General features: G+C 67.4%; 2 protein-coding genes across 2 annotated transcripts; one reads left to right on the top strand and one right to left on the bottom strand.

Moving 5' to 3' along the window:
- Window positions 1-4,398: 4,398 nt before the first annotated feature.
- On the top strand, window positions 4,399-19,513 carry IDUA (alpha-L-iduronidase). Its single transcript, XM_052641861.1, has 14 exons — window positions 4,399-4,553; window positions 5,284-5,424; window positions 14,791-14,876; window positions 15,027-15,134; window positions 15,409-15,504; window positions 15,602-15,804; window positions 15,918-16,097; window positions 16,185-16,401; window positions 16,701-16,913; window positions 17,004-17,125; window positions 17,329-17,454; window positions 17,534-17,610; window positions 17,957-18,057; window positions 18,181-19,513. Exons 1-14 carry the CDS (start codon window positions 4,399-4,401, stop codon window positions 18,285-18,287), a joined length of 1,932 nt encoding a protein of 643 aa, XP_052497821.1. The 3' UTR covers window positions 18,288-19,513.
- SLC26A1 (solute carrier family 26 member 1) lies at window positions 6,131-8,647 on the bottom strand. The gene is made up of 2 exons (XM_052641860.1): window positions 8,057-8,647; window positions 6,131-7,660 (listed from the first exon to the last, which is right to left on the bottom strand). Exons 1-2 carry the CDS (start codon window positions 8,645-8,647, stop codon window positions 6,131-6,133), a joined length of 2,121 nt encoding a protein of 706 aa, XP_052497820.1.
- Window positions 19,514-22,119: the final 2,606 nt, after the last annotated feature.

The raw sequence follows: 22,119 nt of genomic DNA, 5'->3' as shown, positions 1-22,119 counted from the left end.
CTGCGATGGGAGTTCCTGGAAGCTGTTTTCTACTCCAGGATGTCTGGCCGTGACTTCCCAAGCAAGTGGCTTCCCCACTGACCCCCAACTGATGTCCCCACAACCAACTTCCCCTGGGCCAGACCCCCGGAGTGCCCCCCAGGACCACTCCAGCCAGAGGGAAGTGCGACGGGGCACCCGAGAGAGTGTGGGAACCCCCGCGGCCACGTTGTCTTCATTTAGCCAGTTTTTTAAATTTTTCTTTTAAATTGAAGGAGTAACTGCTTTACAGAATTTTGTTGTTTTCTGTCGAACCTCAGCATAAATCAGCCATAGGTACATAGATCCCCTCCCTCTTGAACCCCCCTCCCATCTCCCTCTCCCCACCCCTCTGGGTTGATACAGAGCCCCTGTTTGAGTTTCCTGAGCCATATAGCAAATTCCCGTTGGCTATCGACTTTACACATGGCATCCAGCAAGCTTTGCAAAGCCTCGTGGGCATGTGGCCGAGGCCCTGTGTGAACCCAGGCTGCCGCGTGGACCTTCCCTGGGTGCCTCTGTCCCTCCTTGCCCAGTGCCATGCAGCCCCACCGCTCTGGTGTCATGGTCCAGTCTCAGCCAGCAGGAGCCCCTGTATGTGTTCGGGCTGTGGGCAGGTCCACGTTCCCACCCAGTGACTGAGCCCTGTTCTCAGCATCCTGGAGCCCGAGGCCCCCTCCTCCATCATCAGAGCCTCAGCACGACATCTCTGTTCAAAAATTTGTGCCCAGGATTTGTTTTAATTACATGTGGTAAAGGGAGGGAGACACTGCCTCAGGACGAAGAATTTATTATTCACATTGCTTGAGAGAGGGGCGGCACGTGCAGAGTAGAGGTTTGGGTCAGGAGGCAGAAGCGAAGAAAGCGTGGCCCAGAGCCTTCACGGGGGGTGGCGGGAAGGACTGGTGAGCAGCACAGGGCCGCGGAGGAGGCCCAGGACTGGGAAGCTTGAGTGATTCTGGCAGGCCTGAGCGCCGGGGCGGCCCCTGGTTATCCAGTGCCAGCCTGGGGGTGACTGGGGGGCATGATGAGGGGGGCATGAGTGCAGGTGAAGGGCCGACTGGCGTGAGGGCTCTGGACCTGTCTGAGAAGGGGGTGCAGTCCTGGGTAGGGGCAGCCTCTCCAGGATCCAGGCCCCAGAGGCCGGAGCGCCAAGAACACAGGGAAAGTGAGACTGAAAGTCACTCAGTCGTGGCCGACTCTGCGACCCCTGGGGGTTCTCCGGGCCAGAATCCTGGAGTGGGCAGCCGTTCCCTTCTCCAGGAAGGAACACAGGAAATGAGCAAAAATCGTCAGTACAGTCAGAGATGGATGGGGGCATGTAAAAGCAAACCGTTCTTAGCTGCTGAGAGATAGAGGCCAGGGCTCATTTAAGAGAGAAAACAGACTTTAAGAGAAAGCAGAAGGGGAAAGACCGCTGGTGCTGCTGGCAGGGCCCTGGCCCTCTTTCCAGCCAGAGACAGGGACGAGAATCCCAACAGGAGAATGGACAAATAAATAAATGAAGAAGGAGAAAAGACTGAAAGGAAAAAAGCCAACTTAAGGGCATCGAGGGGAGAATGAAGCCTGATTCAGCCTGTTCTTTTCCCAGGAAAATTTCAGGTGGGCGAAAACCACACCATGCCGCAGCGGTCCCGCCGCTGGGCCCCCACACCCGAAATTCTACAGCGTCAGCACCGAGGCCTCAGCAGCCAGCAACCAGAACAGTTTCCTCTCCTGCTGCTGGCTCCACCCCCAGGGACAGCCCCGCTGCTCCAGGCTGCCCAGGGCAGGCCTGGCCCTGAGCCCATGACCAGAGCAGCACCCTCCTCCAAGCACAGGTGAGGCCTCACCATGTTAACGCCCTCCTCCAAGGAGAGACACAGGACACACAGATCCAACGTCTTCCAATCTCTGTTGGGTCTGGTGGCGATGCATTTCCCCCCAGACCTCCTGGCCACCTGGAGGACGACCGGAGTCTCAGTGTGGGCGTCCCTGGACTTGCGAAGGGTGCTTCCAGCCACACCCCGCCTCCCACCCTGTGACCGGGCTCCCTGCAGCCCCGCTGCCCTTGGCCCTCAGCCCTGGTGACGGAAAGAACCCGAGCTCAGCCTACCAGCAGCGGGCCCCCCCGAGTGGCCCATTCCCATGTGATCACACTGTCCAAGCTTTGCCTAAAATTCCCACTTAGGAGTGAAGGACTTTGGGAATCTCTGGTCTCACATGAATACACTGAAATCCCGCATGTCTCCAGGCGCACGAAGGCCACGCACGGGGTCAGGGAGAGCTGGTTCTTTCGGGCTGACACACACACAAGGGTCAGTCTCACAGCCTGGCTCTGAGGGCGCCCAGAGGGCTGAACTGAGACGCAGACGGGCCTCCTCGGGCAGCCTTCTCCAAACTCCAGTCCAGCAAGTGGGCCTCCAGGAGGGTCCCTGTCTCGTTCCAGGCCTGAATCTCCCTTCATTCAAGCACCGTGGCCAACTCACCCCCATGCCAGCTTCTAAAGCTTTCCACTGCCCTTTCCTCTGTTAAAGGGGACGCATGCTGCCGCTGGGCACTCGAGACGCCCTGCACGTGGGATCCTTTAATAATGCTCCTCTGCTCTCGGCCTCCCCGTGTGGGGCCTGCCTCTTTTCTCTGGGGTCTGTGTCCTCTGGTCTAACCATACCTGATTAAAAGAAGTCCCGAGGACAGAGTTTAGGGCAGTCTTCAGGAGGCTTTCTCTTCTGAAGTCCCCGCGGGGCCTCTGTCATGTCAAATCTCCCCCGTTTCCCCCCGACAAGGACATTAGGGCCCAGTCAGATAATCCAGGATCATCTCCTCACTGTAAGGCCCTTACTTAACTCAGTCGCAGCTGCGAAGTCCCTTCAGGGCCGCAGCTCCACTCAGGACGGGGCGGCCAGCCGCCCGGGCACCGCTGTGCCCCTCGCAACTCCTGGCAACTGTGGTCAGGGGCTTCCGTCTCGGGATCTGCCTCGAGCCTCACGTGCGCGCTCGTGTGTGGGGGTCTCCATCGGGTTTGCGGACAGCAGACCTTCCTGCTGTGCGTCCTTCCTTCCCGTGAGGATCCCCACCTCCCGCAAGGACACCAGTTGCCATCAAGGAGGGTCGGTGGTGGTGAACGTCCTCGGAGCTGGACCCTCGGAAGCGTCTCTTCTGGCCTCATCTCAAAGCACCTTTTCGCTGGGTTTAGACGACCTGGCTGACAGCAGTCGACTTTGCTTTCCTTTCCCTTCCGCCGGCTCTGTAGCTTCTGCCGGAAGCTCGGTGCTCTTCCTGCTGCCTGGCTCTCTGAGGCGAGGGGTCCTCTCCCCCCAGCTGCGTTGGAGGGCCCCCTCTGGCTCTGCCGTCTGCACTTCACCTGGACGCTCCTGGGTTCTGCTGCCTTCGTCCTTCTCCGGCCGCGCAGCTCGGCTCCATGCCACGGCCGGACGGCGTCAGTCACTCTTGGAACGTGATCAGCTCCTCTCCGTCTTCACCGCAGGGGACTGCGGACGAGGGTGGACTCCGGGTGGGCTCTGCTGTCGAGGGAGGTCAGTGTGGGGCCTGGAGGCCCCTCCCTGCGCCCCGAGATGTCTGGTGGAGGAAGTGCAGTGGCACAGAAGCTCGTAGTGTGCGTGTGCAATTCAAAGCTGAAACTCTTACACCGCTGACCCCACCTCCCCCAACCCATGGGCCAGGCTGCCCATCCCGCCACAGAGGTGTCCGCTGCACTTCTCAAAAGCAGCGCAGACCCCGCGCCACCCTGGTTGCTTAACAACAGCTCCTCTCTCAGAAAACCGCAGGTCCCCACGTGGCTCCGGCCAAATTCCCAAGGGCCACCAGCCCACCTTCCAAATGGGCCCACATCTGGTCACCTCCCCGCACCGTCCAGTCGTCGCGGTTTCAGCCGTGGAGCAGCCACCCGGCCGGAGCGTTAGGCTACTTCCCGGCCCGCGGACGACCTTCTGAAGCCCTGACACTACCCCCAAGCGCTTTCCAAGCCGCGTGGGAGGGGACGGAGGGGCCGGTGCCCGCCGCCGGAGGGGAAGGAGGGGCGCACACGGCCGGGAGGGGCTCCAGACGCGGGAGCAGGGCACAGCCCTCGGCTAGAGACGCGCTCCAGCTTCCGAGCTGCGGGCGCCCGGAAGCCCGGCCAGCAGCCCCACGCCCACCGCCCGGGACCGTCCCCACCCGACCCTCGCGGCCGCGCTCCGGCCCCGCCCCGGCCACCACGCCCGGCCCCTAGCTGACCCCGCCTGCCCCGGTCCCGCCGAGATCCCCCCCGCGCCGGCGGTCACGTGGCGCGCGACCCGGAGGCGGAACCGGACGGCGGGGCGTGGACCTCGGCTCTCTCGGAGCGCAGAGCGCCGGGGGCGTCTGCAGGGGTTGGGGTGCGCCCGCGCCCGCGCCCCCGCCATGCGTCCCCCGCGCCCCTCCGCCGCGCTGCTCGCCGTTCTGGGCGCGCTTTGGGCGGCGGCGCTCGCGGCCGCCGAGGCCCCGCACCGGGTGCGCGTGGACGCGGCCCGCGCGCTGCGGCCCCTGCGGCCCTTCTGGAGGAGCACCGGCTTCTGGTGAGCTCCGCGCGGGGACACCGAGGTCGCGGCGGCCCAACTAGCCAGCGCCTGCCCGCCGCGCGCTCCTCCCAAACGGCCCGCGGCCTCGCGCCCCGACCCGGGCCTCCGGGGCCCCTTGTCGCAGCTGGAGCGGGCGCCCCGAGTGAGGGGGGCCGCGGCTCCCTCCTTCCTTTCGGGCCGGCCCTCAGGGTGGGGCGCTCCTCTCTGTCTGCTGGCGCTGTGCCACGCTTCCACCGCTGCAGCCGCGGTTTTCCAGCTGAGCAGCTGCCCCTGCTGTCAGGGCCTGGGGCCGGGTCCCAGGGGTGCCTGGTCACCCCCAGGAGTCTGAAGAGCCTGGTGGCCGCCCAGGACACCCCAGGCTGCAGGAGGGGCTGTGGCCTAGAACCGTCTCAAGGGGGCAACCTCAGCGTCTCCCACGACCCCGCAGTGGGACCCGTTCCCGTGACTGGTGCCCCTAGTGGCCTCTGTCAGGCTTGGAGCTGACGGTCGGGCAGGGCTTAGGTGGGGATATGGCTTCCCCGGGAGCGCTTGACCCCCATAAACCTGAGGCTTCACCCAGTCCTGGCGTTAGGGACCGATTTGTTATGTCAGGGGCAGTAAAATTCATGGGCAGAAAGGCACACCCCATCCCTTCCCTGGGTTTGCAGGTGGGGTGTGTGCGGAGGCTGTTCCACGAGCCCCTCCCCTGGGGACTGATGGCTCCACTCCCCCCTCATTTTGTCCCTAGTCCCCCACTGCCGCACGGCCAGGCCGACCGGTATGACCTCAGCTGGGATCAGCAGCTCAACCTGGCCTACGTGGGCGCGGTTCCTCATGGCGGCATTGAGCAGGTTCGGACCCACTGGCTGCTGGACCTCATCACGGCCAGGTGGGTGACGGAGGGGCTGGGCTGCTGGGCAGAGCCCCTGGGGGCAGTACGGGCAAGACTGAGAGGAGGTGGCGTCTGGGCTGGAGGACAGTGCGGCATGCGCCCTGGTCAGGGCTCAGTGAAGGGGGTGTTGCGCCCGGGAGCCACTGCTCTTCTGCTTCTCGGCAAAGACCGCGTGGGGCAGGGACAGTGCAGGGCCCCCCCTAGCAGCCCCTGCCTCGGGCACAGCAGGCGTCCTGCTGAAGGCCACCCTGGAGGCACGGCTGGACCCCGCAGCGGCGAGTGGGCACACTTGCTCTGCTCAGGCTGTGCGGGGTTGCCCCGTCAGGCCCAGGCTGCAGGCATGTTGGTCCCTTCTGCCTTTGGCCCTGCGAGTCCCAGCGGGGCTGAGGTACACGGTGTGAGACACTTGGGTGTGTGCAGTTGTGGGGTTTCCTAGACACAGAGACCCTCACGTCCTGGCCAGAGCAGCCAGCTCTCACCGGGGGGTGGGGGCTGGCGGCTCAAGGGACCGATGTCCTTTTGGCACCTTGAACGCCAGGTGACTGCCTCAGGGTCCTCCAAGTGAGACAGGACGCCAAGTGTCAGACTGGCCCCAGGGACTGTGGGCGCACAGCGCAGTGCCTGGCGTGACGCCGGGGCGGCGTCTGTCTCGGGGTGCCGTGACGGGCATGGGCGTGGGGGTTGGCCGTGGGCGCTGGCTCCGCTAGAGGATGGAGTTGGCGGCTGCCAGCTCTTGGTGGCGGGCGTGGGCCACCTGCACGGCACAGTGCACGCTGGGGAACAGCTGCCCGTCCTCAGCCCCGTCCCCCTGGTCCTCCCCAAGGAAGCCGCCTCTTCTCAGTGTGTCCGTTACCGAGGGGTTGCAGCAGGCCAGGTGCAGGCTGATGCCCAAGGCCCCATAGTCTCGACGCAGCTCCTGCAGCGTGGCCAGGCCGGCCACATCCAGGAACAGCAGCGGGGCGCAGTCGATGACCACCGCGTGGAAGCGGGTCACCGCGGGCACCAGCGAGGCTGCGCCGCTCCGGGAGCCTGGGTCCCTGCCCCCCGCGGGGCCTCCCGCGCCGGCCCCCAGCCCGGGGCCCCTCTCCTTCCTCCTGGCGACCTCGCAGCCCACGTCCAGCCCCGTGAGGCTGTACAGTGACTGCAGGAAGAAGTCTTTGTTGGCGTAGTAGAGCGGCCCCGTGAAGCGGAACACCTGCACGCCCGGCTCAGGGGCCAGGCCCTCAAACTCCGCCGGGTCCCCGTAGAAGCTGGAGCCCCCAGCGCGGGCGAGCAGGGCAGCGCGCGGGCGGCGGGTGCGGCCGGCCAGGCTGAGCAGCGAAAGCAGGACGCCGGCCAGGAGCCCGGCCTCGGTGCTCACCAGCACGCAGGTGGCGGCCGTGGCCACCCAGACCAGCGCGTCGGCGGGGCTGAGCCGCCACAGGCGGGGGACGTCCCGCACCTTGCGCAGGGCCCCACGCAGGCTGACCACGATGACGCAGGCCAGCACGCTCCGCTGCAGGTCCCGGAACAGCGGTGCCAGAACCAGGAGCACCAGCAGCACCACGGCAGCGCTGACCACGCTGGACAGCTGCGTGCGGCAGCCTGTCGCCGTCTTCACCAGGCTCTTGGCCAGCGCAGCGCTCGTGGCAAAGCAGTGGAAGAAGGCGGGCAGCACGTTGCAGCAGCCCACGGCCAGGAGCTCCTGGTTGGCGCGCACGGTGTAGCCATGGCTGCGGGCGAACATCTCCGCCAGCGAGATGGAGAAAGCGGAGCCCACGAGGGCCAGGGAGGCGGCGTCCAGTGCCACCCGCCACATCAGCCCTGCGTCTGGCACCCGTGGGGCCACGAAGCCGGTGGGGATGTCACCCGCCACGCTAGAGCCGAAGCGCCCGTGAAACTGCCCGAAGTGGGACACGAGCGTGGCCACCACGATCACCAGCAGCTCGGCGGGCAGCGGCACCCTCAGGCGGTGCCGGAAACGGTCCGAGAGCTCCTTGGCGGCCAGCAGCACGGCCAGGCACACAGCGCTGGTCAGCACATCGCACAGGTTGGCCTGCTCGGCACTGCGCAGCAGGCTCAGCCACGTGCTGACCACCAGGCCCGGCCCCTGGTGCCGCGGGACCCGCACGCCCAGCAGGTGCCGGAGCTGGGAGGTCAGGATGGTCACCGAGGCCCCCATGGCAAAGCCGTCCAGCAGCGGCTGCGAGAGGTAGGCGGAGACGAAGCCCAGCCCGAGGATGCCCATGAGAACCTGTGGACAAGCCGCAGCTGCAGGCGGACAGCCCCACCCCGCCCTCACACTGCCTGTCTCCCCGGGGCCCACACGAGGCGGCCCAGCAGACGCTGGAGCACACGCCATGTCCACGGAGCGCAGCACAGCCTCACAGACGGGGACTCCAGGAGTCGGAAGGCACGCCACCCCCCTCCCAGGAGAGCTGAGGGCAGGGACTGGGGTGGCCTTTGGGAAGAGGTGTGCCCGGGTCCGGGGAGGCCTCAGGAAGGCAGGTGGGCCCCAGGGTCCCACTTGGGACAGGAAGCCAGGGAGGACTTGGGGCCAGGTGGGGCAGTGGGGCATGCCTGGGCCCGGGGCCACGGCCCGCGGCCACCAGGACAGGCTCCCCGTGGGGGCGCAGGCACAGCCCCTCACCTGGTAAACCCCGGCCACCAGCGTGAGGGCAGTGGCCACGCGGATGGCGTAGCAGTCCCGCGCGCAGTCCTGCAGCCCGAGTGCCAGCGCGGCTGCCGAGCTGTTGAGGCTGCTGTGGTTGGCCCCGGGCCCTGGGCCATCCTGGGCGGGGTCGAAGCCAGCCAGCAGGAGTTCGCGGTCCACCACCTGGCCCACCATGAGGGAGAGCAGGCTGAAGATGCCCACGGAGACGTGGCGTGAGGTGCCCATGAGGAAGTAGATGAGGTTCGCGAAGAAGGACGTGTAGAGGCTGTAGATGGGCTGCAGCCCGGCCAGCAGCGAGTAGGCAATGGCCTGCGGCACCAGGATGATGCCGATGACCAGCCCGGACATGACGTCGCCCGCCAGTGCTTCCCCGGGCCGGTACTGGCGGAGCCAGCAGATGGCGGGGAACAGGGCCTGCAGCTGCGCCCAGGCGCCCTGCACGCTGCAGGCACAGCTCCGCCGCAGCCCAGCCTTCAGGGCCTCGCCCAGGCCCGGGGACGGCGGGGGGCGCCGTCGGACCAGCAACAGCCGCCCGCCCTGCTCCATGTACTCGGGGGACGCTTCCATCGTGGGGCAGCGGTCCCCCCGGAGAACCTGCAAAGCGGGCGGAGGTGGGTGTCACCATTGGGGCGGCCAAGCTGTCAGGGTCAGGGGGCCTCGTGGGAGCCAGACGCACCCACACCAGAGTCCGTCCCACCCGCCATCCGGACACCTGGCCCGGGGCAACAGGAAGAGCCCTGCAGAGGCCGGAGCTCCGAGCCCACGCTGCAGCAGCGCCGGCCATGGCCACTCCTGGGGCAGACTCCTGCACAGGCGGTGCAGCTGGGGGGGAAGTGGGGCGACGCGCCTGCCACCCGCCAGGGGGTCCTGGACGCAGGCCCCCTTTCCCAGCATGAGTTAATGCAGCTGGATTCTGGCTCAGACCCCATGGGCACCGTGGGAAGCGCGTGCCAACCGTCCTCGCAGTCCAGAGGGCAGCCTGCCGCGCGGGCCCGGCCCGACCTGCCTCCTGCTCAGCGAGCACCAGGGCACTGCTCCCAGCTGTCCTGAGGGCCCTCCGGCCTGCCGCTCTTGACGTCCCCCTCGTGACGGTCTCTGCCCGCCCAGAGCCTGGTTACCCCAGCAGGTGCACACAGGGCTGGGGCCTGGGGCCTGGGGCGGCCCTGTGTGCGGAGGACGGGTGCAGGTCCGGCCCTTTGTGAGGCGGGCGTGGCCCCTGGCGGCTCTGTCGGGGTCCCCTGAGCTCAGCCAGAATTCTGGGGTCCAGGGGCGTCGGTTGAGGACTGTTTGAACGCCTGGGAGTCCATAGAAGAAACCTCGGGGTCGGGCCTTGTTGCTCTGCAGATGGGGCGCTGACCTCTGCTGTGGCCAGGTGGTCCAGAGCCCCACTGTCCTGCAGCGGGCCCCGGGGGACTCTCACCTGAGGGACCCCTCCCGGGCTCGGCGTGTAGATCAGGCCTGGTGCGTCTGTCCCAGGGACCCTCCGGCTCAGTCTGCAGGTGGGGCGTGCCTCGGTGGGCTCAGGCCAAGCTGGCCCGCGCTGGCCAGCGGGCAGTGGTCTGTGCTCAGCATCTGACTGCCCAGCTTGCTGGGCTTGCAGTTAAATCATTTACTCCAGAGACTGCTGAGTCACAGGTTTCCCCAAGATGAGCGTTACCTGAGCGGCTAATCCGGGGAGTTGTTCTGTACTCAGAGGCTCAGAGAATGACAATTGTGTGGGCCTTTCATAAGCTTCCAGCCTCCCAGGAGCCGGGCTCCAGGTGCGGACAGGGCAGCTGGCGTGGGGGCGGGGAGCAGCCAGCGGGTGAGCCCTCAGCTCGGGGGCAAGTCCACAGCTTCCAGGACCTGGAACGTGGGCAAGGGTGGGGGTCTGCGGGAAGGACGCACCCCCCAGCGCCATCCCTGGACATCCTGTCTTCCAGGAGGTGGGTGTGGTCCGTGCCGAAGCTGGCTGGGCCCCAGGCAGACACGGGCTGGCTTCTGCTCTGGGTCTGTGTGGAGGGCAGGCCTGAGGACTCTAGGGTTGCCGGTATGGAGATCCAATAACCAGCTGGGCGTGTCCTTCCTGCTGGGGGTGGTGGGGGCCTTGGGTCTGCCCTCTGGAGCCCAACCCCCTGGCTCTCAGCCGGGTGCTGACCCTGTGTTGAGGGCGGGGTGCCTGGCCTCACCACACCTCCGTCCGCTCCTCCAGGGTGGTGGGACCTGCCTCTTGGGGCCAGTGGGAAGGTAAACGGTCACTTTAGAGAACCGCCCTCATGTCCCACACACAGTGAACTGAGTGGGCTGCTGCTCTAAAGGGTACTCAGGACCTCAGTTCTCCCACCTTGAAAAGGAACAGGTGGGTGTCTGAGGGGCAGCATGGCGAGAGGAGCCCATCTCCTGGGCCGTGAGTGTCCTCCACCCTGGGCGCCGGGCCAGGGTCGCTGTGACGAGGCTGCAAGGCAGAGCTGGCCTGGGCCTGCTGTCCCCCGAGGCCCCTGGCGATGGGGGGCGGGCGGAGGTCTCTCCAGGTTCCTAACACGCTCGGCCTCACTCCGGGACCTTCCCCCAGAGCCCCCTGAAAGGTGTGTCCTGTTCTCACATCCACAGCCTGGCTGGGGAAGACCAGAGCCCCATTTGGGGGCCACAGTGGGGGTGGAACCCCAGGATGGGCGGGGGAGCACCCGAGAGCGGGAGGTCTCCCCGCACCTGCAGCAGCAGGCTGTGTGGTCAGCGCCCAGGCCCCGCCGCTCAGCTCCAGACAGATTCCCCGCCCTTGAGGACTCCACCAGAGCCTGGGCCACCCCAGCGCGCCGCCCCCACCCCTCAGCGGGCCCCCCCTGCTGCCCAGAGTCCTGCCCAGGGCCCACTTGGCCCTAGCGGGGAGCTGTTTGCCCAAGGATGTGGTTTATTTACAGGAGCCACTGGCCCCCGAGCAGGCAGGATGAGTCACAGCTGCCCAGGGGCAGATAAGAGTCCTCTCCGGGCTGGAGCGTGCACCCTCCGGGTCACAGCGCTTATCTTCCAACCCGGCTACCAGCAGGGCGGGAACTGCCACGTGGGCAGAGGTGGAGCTGGGGGCCTCAGCCTGGGGAAGGGGTGCTCTGCCCACCCTGGGAGTCTCTGTGGGTGGGGGTAAGGCCCAGGCTGTGCACATGGGGGTTCCTGAGTGTGTGGAGTGGCGGTGGTGGGATGTGATGGGCTAGGGAGCTGGTGCGGGGAGGGGAGGGGAGCCTGGAGGTGGGAGGGCATTCTGGGGACTGGGCGGGGGGGAGACGCCCCGGGAGGGCTGTCTGGGGGCTGGCCTGGCTGCCGTGGTGGTGGGGTTGGGCCTTCTACTCCCCCAGCCCCTGCGTCTAAGCAAGTGAGGAGATACAGCTGAGGAGGCTTCACTCCTGTCCTTGGTGGAACCAGCAGGACCCCCGGGGGCCTGAGCCGTGCTGCCTGCCCTCTGTGCTTTGAGGGCTCTGTTCTTCGCTGTGGTCTGAGTGGGAACACAGGCACGGCCTTGGGGCCCGGGGCCTTGCTGGCTGAAGCCCACTGCAGACTTTTCTGCGTGGGCAGGAGACAGCAGGGCCCTGGCGCGCAGCAGGACCGCAGAGGGCACGAGGGGACGGCCCTCCGTTTGCCTCCTCCAGTCCTGTGCACACAGTCGTTTAATACTGGTCCTTAAATCACCGTCTCCATAGCTGAGTTCACGTATTTGGAAAGGAGCTTTGTGTCCCCACGGCACGTGAGAAGAGCCAGCCCATCCTCATCTCCAGGGCGCAGCTCGCGGTTCGTCTCCCCACTGCCCAGTCGCAGCCCCGGCCGGGCGGCGCTTCCCGGCCTCCGCGCTGGGCGCTCTCGGCCCCGCCCCGCGCACTCGCCCACGCCGGCCGCGCGCGTCCCACCCGCACCGAGCAGGGGCGGCCCGGGCTCCCGCCGCGTGCACTTCCACACATGGTCTGCCCGTCGCCCCCCTCACGAGTGCGCCCCCACTCCGCACCGCCCCCAAGCCGAGCAGCGCGGCTCCAGCCTGCGCCCCCGCCTGCCCGCGCATCCCTTCCCGCACCAGCCGGGGAGCACCCCGACCGGGCGTCCCTACTCTTCCACGAGCGGGGCCTGGGCCCCGCCCCGCGGACGCGAACACTCACCTGGGCGCCGCCCGCCGGGTCCTCGCGGCGCACGCGCTCGGGCAGAGGGGCGGGGGTGGGCTCGGCGCCGCCCGGCTGGCCGCCTGCGCGGTGAATGAAGCCGTTGTGCAGCCGCCGCTGTGCGCCCGCCGCGGCCCGGCCCCCTTGCAGGAACGGAAGGCGACCCCGCCTGTGCCTCCCACCCAGGATTGGCCCCTGCGGGGCAGCAGGGTGGAGAGGAGTTGGGGCGACTGCGTCGGTGACCCCGGCCCCTGCAGGCGATCGCTGGGCTGGGCCGCGCACTGCAGCGCTGGCTCAGCCCTCTCGCTGGCTTTGATCGCTCCCATTCCTTCCCCAGTCGGGGCTGAGACGGATGGAGACCTGGGCATCAACAGTGGGGCCCAAGGGCCGCCCCTCCGGGATTCTGTGCCCGGGATCCCCCCAGTGTTGGGTCTTCTGGTCCCCGAGGAGCAAGTGTCCCGACCCCCAGGGCATTTCCGCGGGCCGACGCCGGACGGGTCAGCGGACCTCTCAGGAGGTCCGCTCGGAGTGACGGGCTGGCATCGGCCCTGCGGCCGGGGCTCCCCTAGCGGCACCCTGCTGGCCCGGGACCAGAGCGCGGGAACAGCATTTACCCGAGGCCTTCCTCGCTCGCGGGATCCGCAGAGAGAGCCTGGCACCTGCTCCTCAGCGTCACCCACCCCCACCTGCGGGACTTTGGAACCTGCCCCCTGCCGCGCATTTAGTTTTCACCCTATCGCTTAAGGTTTTTTCCGTTTGCTGCTGATTGTGACCTTTGGAGGGGGGGAGGGGCGGATCCCCGCTGCGCAGCACGTGCCGTGGGGCTGGCCCCCCCGAGGCGGGAAGACCGGGCCCGACGGGAGCCGGAGGCACTTGGGTGCGTGGTGGCTCGGCCTCGACTCTGTGTAGAGAAGAGCGGGGAGCCGGAGGCCCGGGAGGAGGGTGCCGACTTGCCCAAGCGCTCGCTCTCCGGCCGGGGCGCAGCGCTGGTCAGCCCAGACCGGTGTGAGACAGAACAGAGCAGGTCAGGGCCGGATTCCCCCGGACTTCACCCTCTGCCCTCCTCTGCCGCTGCCCCCGCGCGCGGGAGGGAGCCGCTGGGGGCGCAGCTGCAACTCCGGCTCCGATCTGGACCCGGTGGGCCTCACACCCTCTCTGCTCCGCCCGCCCCGCACGCCTCCGCGTGACCACCGGGCACCGGCTCCCTTTGCCAGCCCCCGAGCCGAGTTCCCCTCGGATGCTCACCTCCGCGCCACACCAGCACGCCAAGGCCCATCTTACTCAGCTTCCCCCTGCCTGCCCCTGCCCGCTGCAGCCGCCCCCGACCCAGGGCCTCAAGCGAAGCCCCTCAGTCAGTGCGAGCTGCCCCTCCTCCACATCCATCCGCTCAGCTCCCTCCTGTCACCTCCACACCACCACTCAGAACTGTGGTTTTGGGGCGCTTATGTCAGTGTGGGTTCGAAAATGGTAACAAATGTCCCACTCTGGGAGTTGACTGTGGGGCGGGGGCTGTGCCTGTCGGGTGGCAGAGGTAACTGGGAAAGCCTCTACTTCCCTCTCATTTTGCTGTGAGGCCGAAGTGCGCTAAAAAATTAAGCCTCAAAAACATGAGGGAATAAAAGGGGTTCACATTGCTTCTCAGAGTGGGAAGAGGCAGGGGTGCGGTCCATGGTGCCTCTCAGAACGGGGAGGGTGCAGGGGTACTGTCCATGGTGCCAAAAGAGTGGGGAGGGGGCAGGTGTACTGTCCACGGTGCCCGGCAGAGGGGCATGGGGCTCGGGTGCTGTGGCCAGGTCGTCTCTCAGAATGGGGAAAGGGCAGAGGTGCTGTGTCCACAGTACGTCTCCAAGTAGAAGCGGGCAGTGGTACTGTCCATGGTACCTCTCACAGAGGGAGGGGGCAGGGGTACTGTGTCTGCAGTACCTCACAGTGGGACGGGTGGGGTACTGTGTCCACAGTACTTCTCGCAGTGGGAGGGGTGGAGATACTGTGTCCACAGTACCTCACAGTGGGAGGGGTCGGGGAGAGTGGGGGTGGAGTACTGTGTCCACAGTACCTCTCACCGTGGGAGGGGTGGGGTTACTATGTCCACAGTACCTCTCACCGTGGGAGGAGTGGGGGAGAGTGGGCGGGGTGGGGTACTGTGTCCACAGTACCCCTCAGAGCGGGAGGGCACAGGGGCCCTGTGGAGCCAGATCCAGGCCCCTGGCCCCAGGAGGTGCAGGATCTGGCAGGGCAGCGTCCTGCCAGGCCCACCACACAGCCTCCCCCTTCGCTGTGAGCCGTCTTGCTCTCCCCGCCTCCATCCTGTGGCACCTTTTCCAAAAGGCCTGCCTGCCCCTCCTGCTCTGAGCCCCAGGCTCTTCTGAGCCCCTGAAGGCTTGAGAGTGAGCTTCCAGTGCAGACACACTCACGCATGCTAGGCTGTGAGTGACCACTAGGCTCACACAGTTGTCTTCTCAGAGGAGGAAGGCCAGTTGTGTCTGGAGCCTAGTCCTGCAGGGCGCCCTGCTCATTCCCGAGCTGCTTGAGTGGTGGCTGTGGTCTCAGCCCCCGGCCCACCTCCCCACCCTGACACTGAGCATCGTTCCACAGGGGCCTATTCGGGCAGGGCCTGCGCTACAACTTCACCCACTTGGATCGGTACCTGGACCTTCTCAGGGAGAACCAGCTCGTCCCAGGTAAGCTGCCACATCGCCCTGGTGCCGCTGGCCTCCCCATCTCTCCTTGGCCTGGTTCTTCTGGGTCCTCCTGGCTGCCCACTTGGGGCTGCCTCTGTGCCTGCCTGCGCCAGGCAGGTGAGCTGTGGGGTGCCACCCTCATTGCTGCAGGCTTCGAGCTGATGGGCAGCCCCTCTGGACGCTTCACCAACTTTGAGGACAAGCAGCAGGTGTTTGAGTGGAGGAACCTGGTCGCTCTCCTCGCCAGGAGATACATCGGTGGGCGGGGCGCGTGCCCTGCGGGGGCTGGGTGGGCACTCTTGGGCAGGCTGCCCTCTGTCCCACCCCCCACCTGGTTTTCTCATGAAGTCACCAAGCCAGGGCCTCCTGATGAGCAAGGGGCTGGGCAGGGGGGGCCAGCTCCCAGGAACCCAGACCCTCCCATCACATCCAAACCTCCCAGCCGTGGTTGCCCCCCCCCCGGAGGGCCCCATGAGCTGGTGACACCACCCCAGAGGAAAGGCCCTCTTGCCACAGCGAGGACCTTCTGCAGGTAGGTATGGCCTCGAGCACGTTTCCAAGTGGAATTTTGAGACGTGGAACGAGCCAGACCACCACGACTTTGACAACGTGTCCATGACCTTGCAAGGTGGGTGGGCTGGCCTCTTGGGGTCCTGCGGATCTGGGAGGGGTTGGCAGCCGGCCCCTCTGGCCCCGGGTGTGGACTCTGTGTCCTTCCCGCCCAGGCTTCTTGAACTACTACGACGCCTGCTCTGAGGGTCTGCGAGCAGCCAGCCCAGCTCTGCGCCTGGGCGGCCCTGGAGACGCCTTCCACGAGCCGCCCCACTCGCCGCTCTGCTGGGGCCTCCTGGGGCACTGTAACAACGGCAGCAACTTCTTCACCGGGGAGGTGGGCGTGCGGCTGGACTACATCGCGCTGCACAAGAAGGTAGGCGGGGGGGGGGGGGGGGGGGGGGGGGGGGGGGCCTCGCCCTTCCACCCCTGCTCCACACCCGCGGCCCCTCGGCGGCCCTCCGGAGGTGCTCAGGCGGCTGCTCGCAGGGCGCGGGCAGCTCCATCTCCATCCTGGAGCAGGAGGCGGCGGTCGTGCAGCAAATTCAGCGGCTCTTCCCCAAGTTTGCTGACACCCCCATTTACAACGACGAGGCTGACCCGCTGGTGGGCTGGTCCCTGCCGCAGCCCTGGAGGGCCGACGTGACCTACGCGGCCATGGTCGTGAAGGTGGGCCCGCCCCCGGGAGCCCCGGGTGGGAGGGTGGGCGTCCCACCGGCGCGGTCCCAGCCGCCCCGACGTCCCCGACGTCCGCAGGTTGTCGCGCAGCACCAGAACCTGCTGCTGGCGAACGCCAGCTCGGCCGTCCGCTACGCGCTCCTAAGCAACGACAACGCCTTCCTGAGCTACCATCCGCACCAGTTCTCCCAGCGCACGCTCACCGCGCGCTTCCAGGTCAACGACACGCGCCCGCCGCACGTGCAGCTGCTGCGCAAGCCGGTGCTCACCGCCATGGCGCTGCTGGCCCTGCTGGGTGAGCGGCGGGCCGCCCCGCGCCGCCTGCTGCGGGAGCCGGGCCGGGACGCGGCCTCGGCTGGACGGGGATGTCTCTCTAGGCCAGGGGTAGCCTGTGCAAAGGCCCGAGGGCCAGCGGACCCTGCCGCGGAGCGGGGAGCTCTTCTCTCGCCCCTCCCCGCTCTGTTCCTAGCTCACGGGGCCAAGGAGGTTGTGACGTGGCCAGGGACCTCCCGCGGAGGGCGAGTGGTGGGAAGCCCGGCCCGAGAGGGCAGAGCGGCCGGGACCCCGGTGTTGACCGCCCCCGCGTGCCTGCAGACGGCGAGCAACTCTGGGCCGAGGTGTCTCGGGGTGGCGCGGTGCTGGACAGCAACCACACGGTGGGCGTCCTGGCCAGCGCCCACCGCCCCACTGGCCCGGCCGACGCCTGGCGCGCCACGGTGCTGGTCTACGGGAGCGATGACACCCGCGCCCACGCCAACCGCACGGTCCCCGTGATTCTCAGCCTGCACGGGGTGCCCCCGGGCCCCGGTGAGTAGGGGTTGCGGGGAGGGGACCCCGGCCCTGGGGCGGGCGGGGCCTGGAGGAGGCGAGGCGCGGCCCCAGCATCTGGTTCCGCAGAGGTCGTCTTTGTCCAGCTCTACGTGGACAACTGGCTCTGCAACCCCTACGGCGAGTGGCGGCGCCTGGGCAGGCCGGTCTTCCCCTCCGCAGCGCAGTTCCGGCGCATGCGCGCGGCCGAGGTCCGCGGGGAGGGGGAGGGGGAGGGGAGGGGAGGGGGAGGGGAGGGGGAGGGGGAGGGGAGGGGAGGGGAGGGGGAGGGGGAGGGGAGGGGAGGGGAGGGGGAGGGGGAGGGGAGGGGGAGGGGAGGGGGAGGGGGAGGGGCTGGCGGGGCCGGGGCGCCTCCTGAGGTCCCAGGGTCCCGAGCGCCCGACTCTGTCCCCAGGACCCTGCGGCCGTGAAACCGCGCTCCTTCCCCAGCAGCGGCCGCCTGACGCTGCGCCCTCAGCTCGCTCTGCCCTCGCTGCTGCTGGTGCACGTGTGCGCGCGCCCCGAGGAGCCCCCGGGCCAGGCAAGCCGCCGCTCCCCCCGCCCCGCCGCCGCCCGTCCGGGGCGCCCCGCCCTGCCAACCCTGCGCTTCGCTCCCCCAGGTGACTCGGCTCCGTGCTCTGCCCCTAGCCCGCGGGCAGCTGCTTTTGGTCTGGTCGGACGAGCGTGTGGGCTCCAAGTGCGTGAGTGCGGCCAGCGCCCCTACCCCTGTCCTCCACCCCGCCTCGGCCCCCAAGTCCTCCCCGCTGCAGGGCCCAGCGCCCCTCGGACCGCCCCGGCAGGATGTGTCCGCGCCCCTCCGCTGTTGGCGCCAATGCCCATGGCCCTGCACCTGTCTGATGTAGGGTGGGGGCGCCTTCAGGGGACCTCTGCCCGTGACGCTTGTGGTCCAGCTCTCTCTTCCAGCCAGGGTGGCCCTCGTCGCTGCAGGGGGAGTGTTCGCGGCCTGGGAGGGGGAGGGAAGGGCTCTGGGCCTGCCCTTTCTGCAGCCCCCCTGGACCCCAGCCTTGGTCTGACCTCCCCAGGTGCCTGTGGACCTATGAGATCCAGTTCTGCCCAGAGGGGGGAGTGTTCGCTCCCATCAGCAGGAAGCCTTCGACTTTTAACCTGTTCGTGTTCAGCCCAGGTGTGCCCGCCGCCTCAGCACAGTCCCTGGGGGGAGTAGGGTGGTCCAGGGCCTCTTGACACCTGGAGTTTGGGGGGAAAGGGGGTTCAGGCTTCAGACAAGCACTTGCCTCTGTGTCCGCAGACACAGCTGTGATCTCCGGCTCCTATCGGGTTTGTGCCGTGGACTATTGGGCCCGGCCAGGCCCCTTCTCCAGCCCGGTGCCGTACCTGGAGGCCCCTGCTTCTTGAGGGCCTCTGCTGCCCAGCGACTGGGCCTGTGCTGACCGTGAGCCTGGGCGGCCAGGAGCCAGGCTGGGCCCAACTGCCAGCAGCCTGCCAGCCAGTCCTCCCCTCTGTTGGTCTCCCCCCGCCCCTCACTCACCCCCTTAAAGTGCCTTATGACTCACGGTCTCGGGGACAGCCTTCAGGGTGGCACTGGGGACGCGCGGCCCGGCTGGAGCGCGGCCATGCCCGCCAGCCCACCCGAGGCCCCTGCCCGCCCGTGGGAGCCCGGATTCCTCTCGGCTGGGATGCAGACAAGTGTTGAGTTGGAGTGCCCACCCTGCCTGTCTGGGGTCTCTGGTGTCACCACTGACTGCAGCGGGCCCATTGTGTCCCCTGGAGGGCAGGACCTGAGGCTCTGCCTGTAGGGGGTGGCCTGGGAGTCCCAGGGGAGCCCAGAGGAGTCCCGCTTCCTGAGGCCCAGCCAGACTGCCCCCTGCACCCCCCAGGCAGGGGTTTCCAGGCTGCCTGGGCCAGACTGTCTAGCGGAGAGCGGCAGACAGCGTCCACTCCGTGGCCGTCTGGGCTGCTCATCCAGCCCCAGGAGGAAACAGATGGCACGTCCAGATGAGGACACCCTAGGGGCTGTGGACGGACGTGTGGGCAGAGGGCAGGGAAGCCACAGGGGTGGTGTGGAACACTGGGGCTCCTCCCCACCCCACCTGCGTCCCAGGACAGATGGAGCCCGCAGAGCAAGGTGTGGAGAGGCCCCCAGGGAGGAGAGGAGTACACCCAGCAGAAGTGGGCCTGACCCTCCCCCCCCCGCCGCTGCCTGCTGCCCTCCCAGAGCCGCCTGCGCTCGGGCAGGGGGGCTGTAGGCCTGGCTGAGCGGGTGGAAGGCAAGGCCTGGTCATCCCCTGACCCTCCCTGAACCTGCTGCCCCGTCGACGTGGAGCACACGGGCGTGCCGGCCCACCAGCGCCTTGTCCTGGGCAAGGGTGTTGGTTCGGCCATTTTCCATGTGAACCCCAAGATCAGCGCCCGTCCCCCTGCCTCAGGGCTTGGTGCCCAGGGCTCCATTGTCACCAGCCACCTCTTCTAAGGCCCCCACTCCAAACAGCACTCACATTCCGAGGTCCTGGGGGTAAGGACGTCAGCGTTTGAACTGGGGGAGGCAGTTTGCCTGCACCAAGCCCTGACCCTCTTCTCTGTGGTGGGAACACCTCACCCCAGCATTAAAGCAGCCTCTTCTCCACTTCCTGGCTCGGTGGCCTGAGCACCCAAACAGTCAGGGGCCATCTCAGCTCTCAGCATCCTGGGAGGGGTACCGGGTTCCTTCCTCAGACACCGTGCACCCCACCTACCCTCCAGGGAGCAGAGATCACCCCCTGCCCATCCTTCCAGGCCCAGAACAATGGCCCAGGCTCCTCAGCCTCCAGTTGGGAGCCCACTGCCGCCTCGCTGCTGGGGAGAGGGCACCTCCTTGGGAGACAGTTGTGGCTTCGCAGCCATCCGCGGGGATTCGGCCCTGGCCCCTGGGTCTCATCGGGATGGTCAAGCCCTGGCTGTCTCCAGGGGCAAGTCACCATCTCCCCTTGGACCGTGGCTGGCGTGCCGTCAGACAGCCCCCACGCTGTGGGCATGTCCTCGCTCTCCGACCGTGTTTCGGTCCTTGCTAGCTCGGAGCTGAGAGTTCTGGAAGGCCACGTCCTCGGCCCCTGCACACCCTCCATCGTCCCTGCTGCCACAGCCGCTGCGCGTGTGTGCCGTGGAACGGCCCCAGGACGGCAAGAGGCTGCCCTGTCTGGCGGCAGGGGTCCCTCCCTGGACCCGTGCGGCCTTCCTGCAGGACGCAGAGCTCTCTGCCCCCCCTCCCCAGGCGTTTGTCCCCAGGTGTCTCATCTTCGTCATCCTGAGTCTGGCCCGCTGGCTGCCCTGCTGGACGTGGCCTGCTGGAGCCAGACGTGCACCTCGGTCCTGCACATGAGGAGGTGCTGGTGGGTGTGTGCCCTCGGACTACCCTCCAGGGCCACTGGAGGCTCCCAGAGCGGGCCCACGTGGTAGGGGAGCCTCCGGGTCACACATCCTGCTTCCAGACGCACGGGGCCCAGGCTCTGGACACGTGCTGCGGGCGCTGGCTTCTCACTGGCCTTGGGGTCGTGCTCCTCCATAAGTGTGGCTGGAGCCGCCCCAGAGCGGCTTCTCGAGAGCAGAGTCGGTCCCGACCGATGAGGAGGCGGCTGTGTTCCCGGTTGCCGGGTCCTGGACCAGAGCACTTGCCGGGGGTTGGCCTCAGATGCTCCTGCCAGCAGGGCCCTTGCGGGCCGTCCACCCACGGACGCGGGCCTGCATCGTCCCTGGCCGGCACACCTGTGGCCCAGGGGAGGGGTCAGAACGGCGTGTGTAGGTACAGTATCTGCTGCCCCCACCCTGAGCCCCAGCAAGTGCTGGGCTCCCAGAAGTGGTCCTAGAGGAGGAGAGCACCCCCACTTACAGAGAACACCCCAGCACGGCCAGTACCCCGCCTTCACGGACACCCCAACACAGGCAGAACCCCACCTCCACAGGACACCCCAACACTCCCAGTACCCACCTTCACGGGCACCCCAACACTCCCAATACTCACCTTCACGGACACCCCGGCATGGCCAGTACCCACCTTCATGGACACCCCAACACAGGCAGAACCCCACCTCCACAGGACACCCCAACACTCCCAGTACCCCACCTCCACAGGACACCCCCGCACTGCCAGTACCCACCTTCATGGACACCCCGGCACGGCCAGCCCTCGGACTGCAAACTCCCCTGGAGTCGCCTGGACTCTCACGGCTCACCTCCACACCCTGCGGGAGGACAGGCCTTACCCAGGCCTCCAGGGTGCGTATCGCTGCTCTGCCTTCCTGATTGGCATATTGTCCTCGAGGTCCCTGGGCTGAATGAATGAAGACGCTGGGAGAAGTGGTGCCAGCAGGTGAGCTCTGATGCTGAGCTACCATGCTGGCCACCCAAGGGCTTTGCTGGTCTCGTCCAGGAGGGTAGGGAAGCAAGCACTTGCCAGGCGGCAGCATGTCGGTGCCAGGGGCTGCGGTTCCGTCCAGTAAAGGCGCCGCGTCCAGGTGTCAGCCAATGGGTGTTGCCACAGGCGACGCTGATCGTCGGTCACCCACGCCAGTCTGGCGAGTGGCACCGAGACCAGAGGAGGCCCTCAGTCGCATTCCCCCAGTTTCCAGCGTGGGACCTAGTCTCTGTCCCCCACGTGGCGGGCAGGTCTGGGGGCTTCCACAGTAGGTCCCCTCCTCCAGCCAGGGGGCCGTGGGGGCACTGCTGCTGGCTGTGGACAGCCCAGCCTGTGTTCTAGGAAGATGGGGACGCCCACGGGAGGGGCTGCCCATGGGCTCAGAGATTCAGGCCAGAGCCCCGTCTGACCAGCACTGGTGGTTTTCAGGAGTGTGGCTTTGCCTCAGGTCAGAGCCGTCGTCCAGGAGCCCCCAGGATGTCCGAGGGTTCCCCTCCAATGGGTGGTCACTAGTTGCCTTGGGTGCCCCTCCCACAGCTGGGGGCGCAGGCTCCTGACTGCACGGGCACCCAGCCTTCCCTCCATCAAGGCTCTGGGTCCCGGACGTGGGCCCAGCCTCGCGTGACAGGCGGTTTCAGAGCCCTGCCCACAGACCTACAGCCTCCTACTGCCTGTGCCTCAAGCAGCACCCCAGAAGGTGCCCGTGTGTCTCTTTGCTCGGGGCTCTGCATGTAATCGGCCTTCTCACCTTTGCCAAGGGCCCCAGGAGCCCACGGCCTCACACGCTCACATATGTGAGTCATCTGGGGGCTTGGCAAACGTGGTCTGACTCTGGTCTGC

The sequence above is a fragment of the Budorcas taxicolor genome, chromosome 6, assembly GCF_023091745.1.
Source record: "Budorcas taxicolor isolate Tak-1 chromosome 6, Takin1.1, whole genome shotgun sequence".
Lineage (NCBI taxonomy): Eukaryota > Metazoa > Chordata > Mammalia > Artiodactyla > Bovidae > Budorcas > Budorcas taxicolor.
The sequence above is the reverse complement of the archived record's forward strand: the minus strand, read 5'-3'. Positions and strand labels throughout refer to the sequence as shown.

Coding starts and splice junctions, on each gene's coding strand:
- IDUA (XM_052641861.1), top strand. CDS start 4,399: ATGCGTCCCCCGCGCCCCTCCGCCGCGCTGCTCGCCGTTCTGGGCGCG. Junction 15,805..15,917: donor ACATCGCGCTGCACAAGAAG/GTAGGCGGGGGG, acceptor GGCTGCTCGCAG/GGCGCGGGCAGCTCCATCTC. Junction 17,611..17,956: donor GACGAGCGTGTGGGCTCCAA/GTGCGTGAGTGC, acceptor TGACCTCCCCAG/GTGCCTGTGGACCTATGAGA.
- SLC26A1 (XM_052641860.1), bottom strand. CDS start 8,647: ATGGAAGCGTCCCCCGAGTACATGGAGCAGGGCGGGCGGCTGTTGCTG. Junction 7,661..8,056: donor TGGTGGCCGGGGTTTACCAG/GTGAGGGGCTGT, acceptor GCTTGTCCACAG/GTTCTCATGGGCATCCTCGG.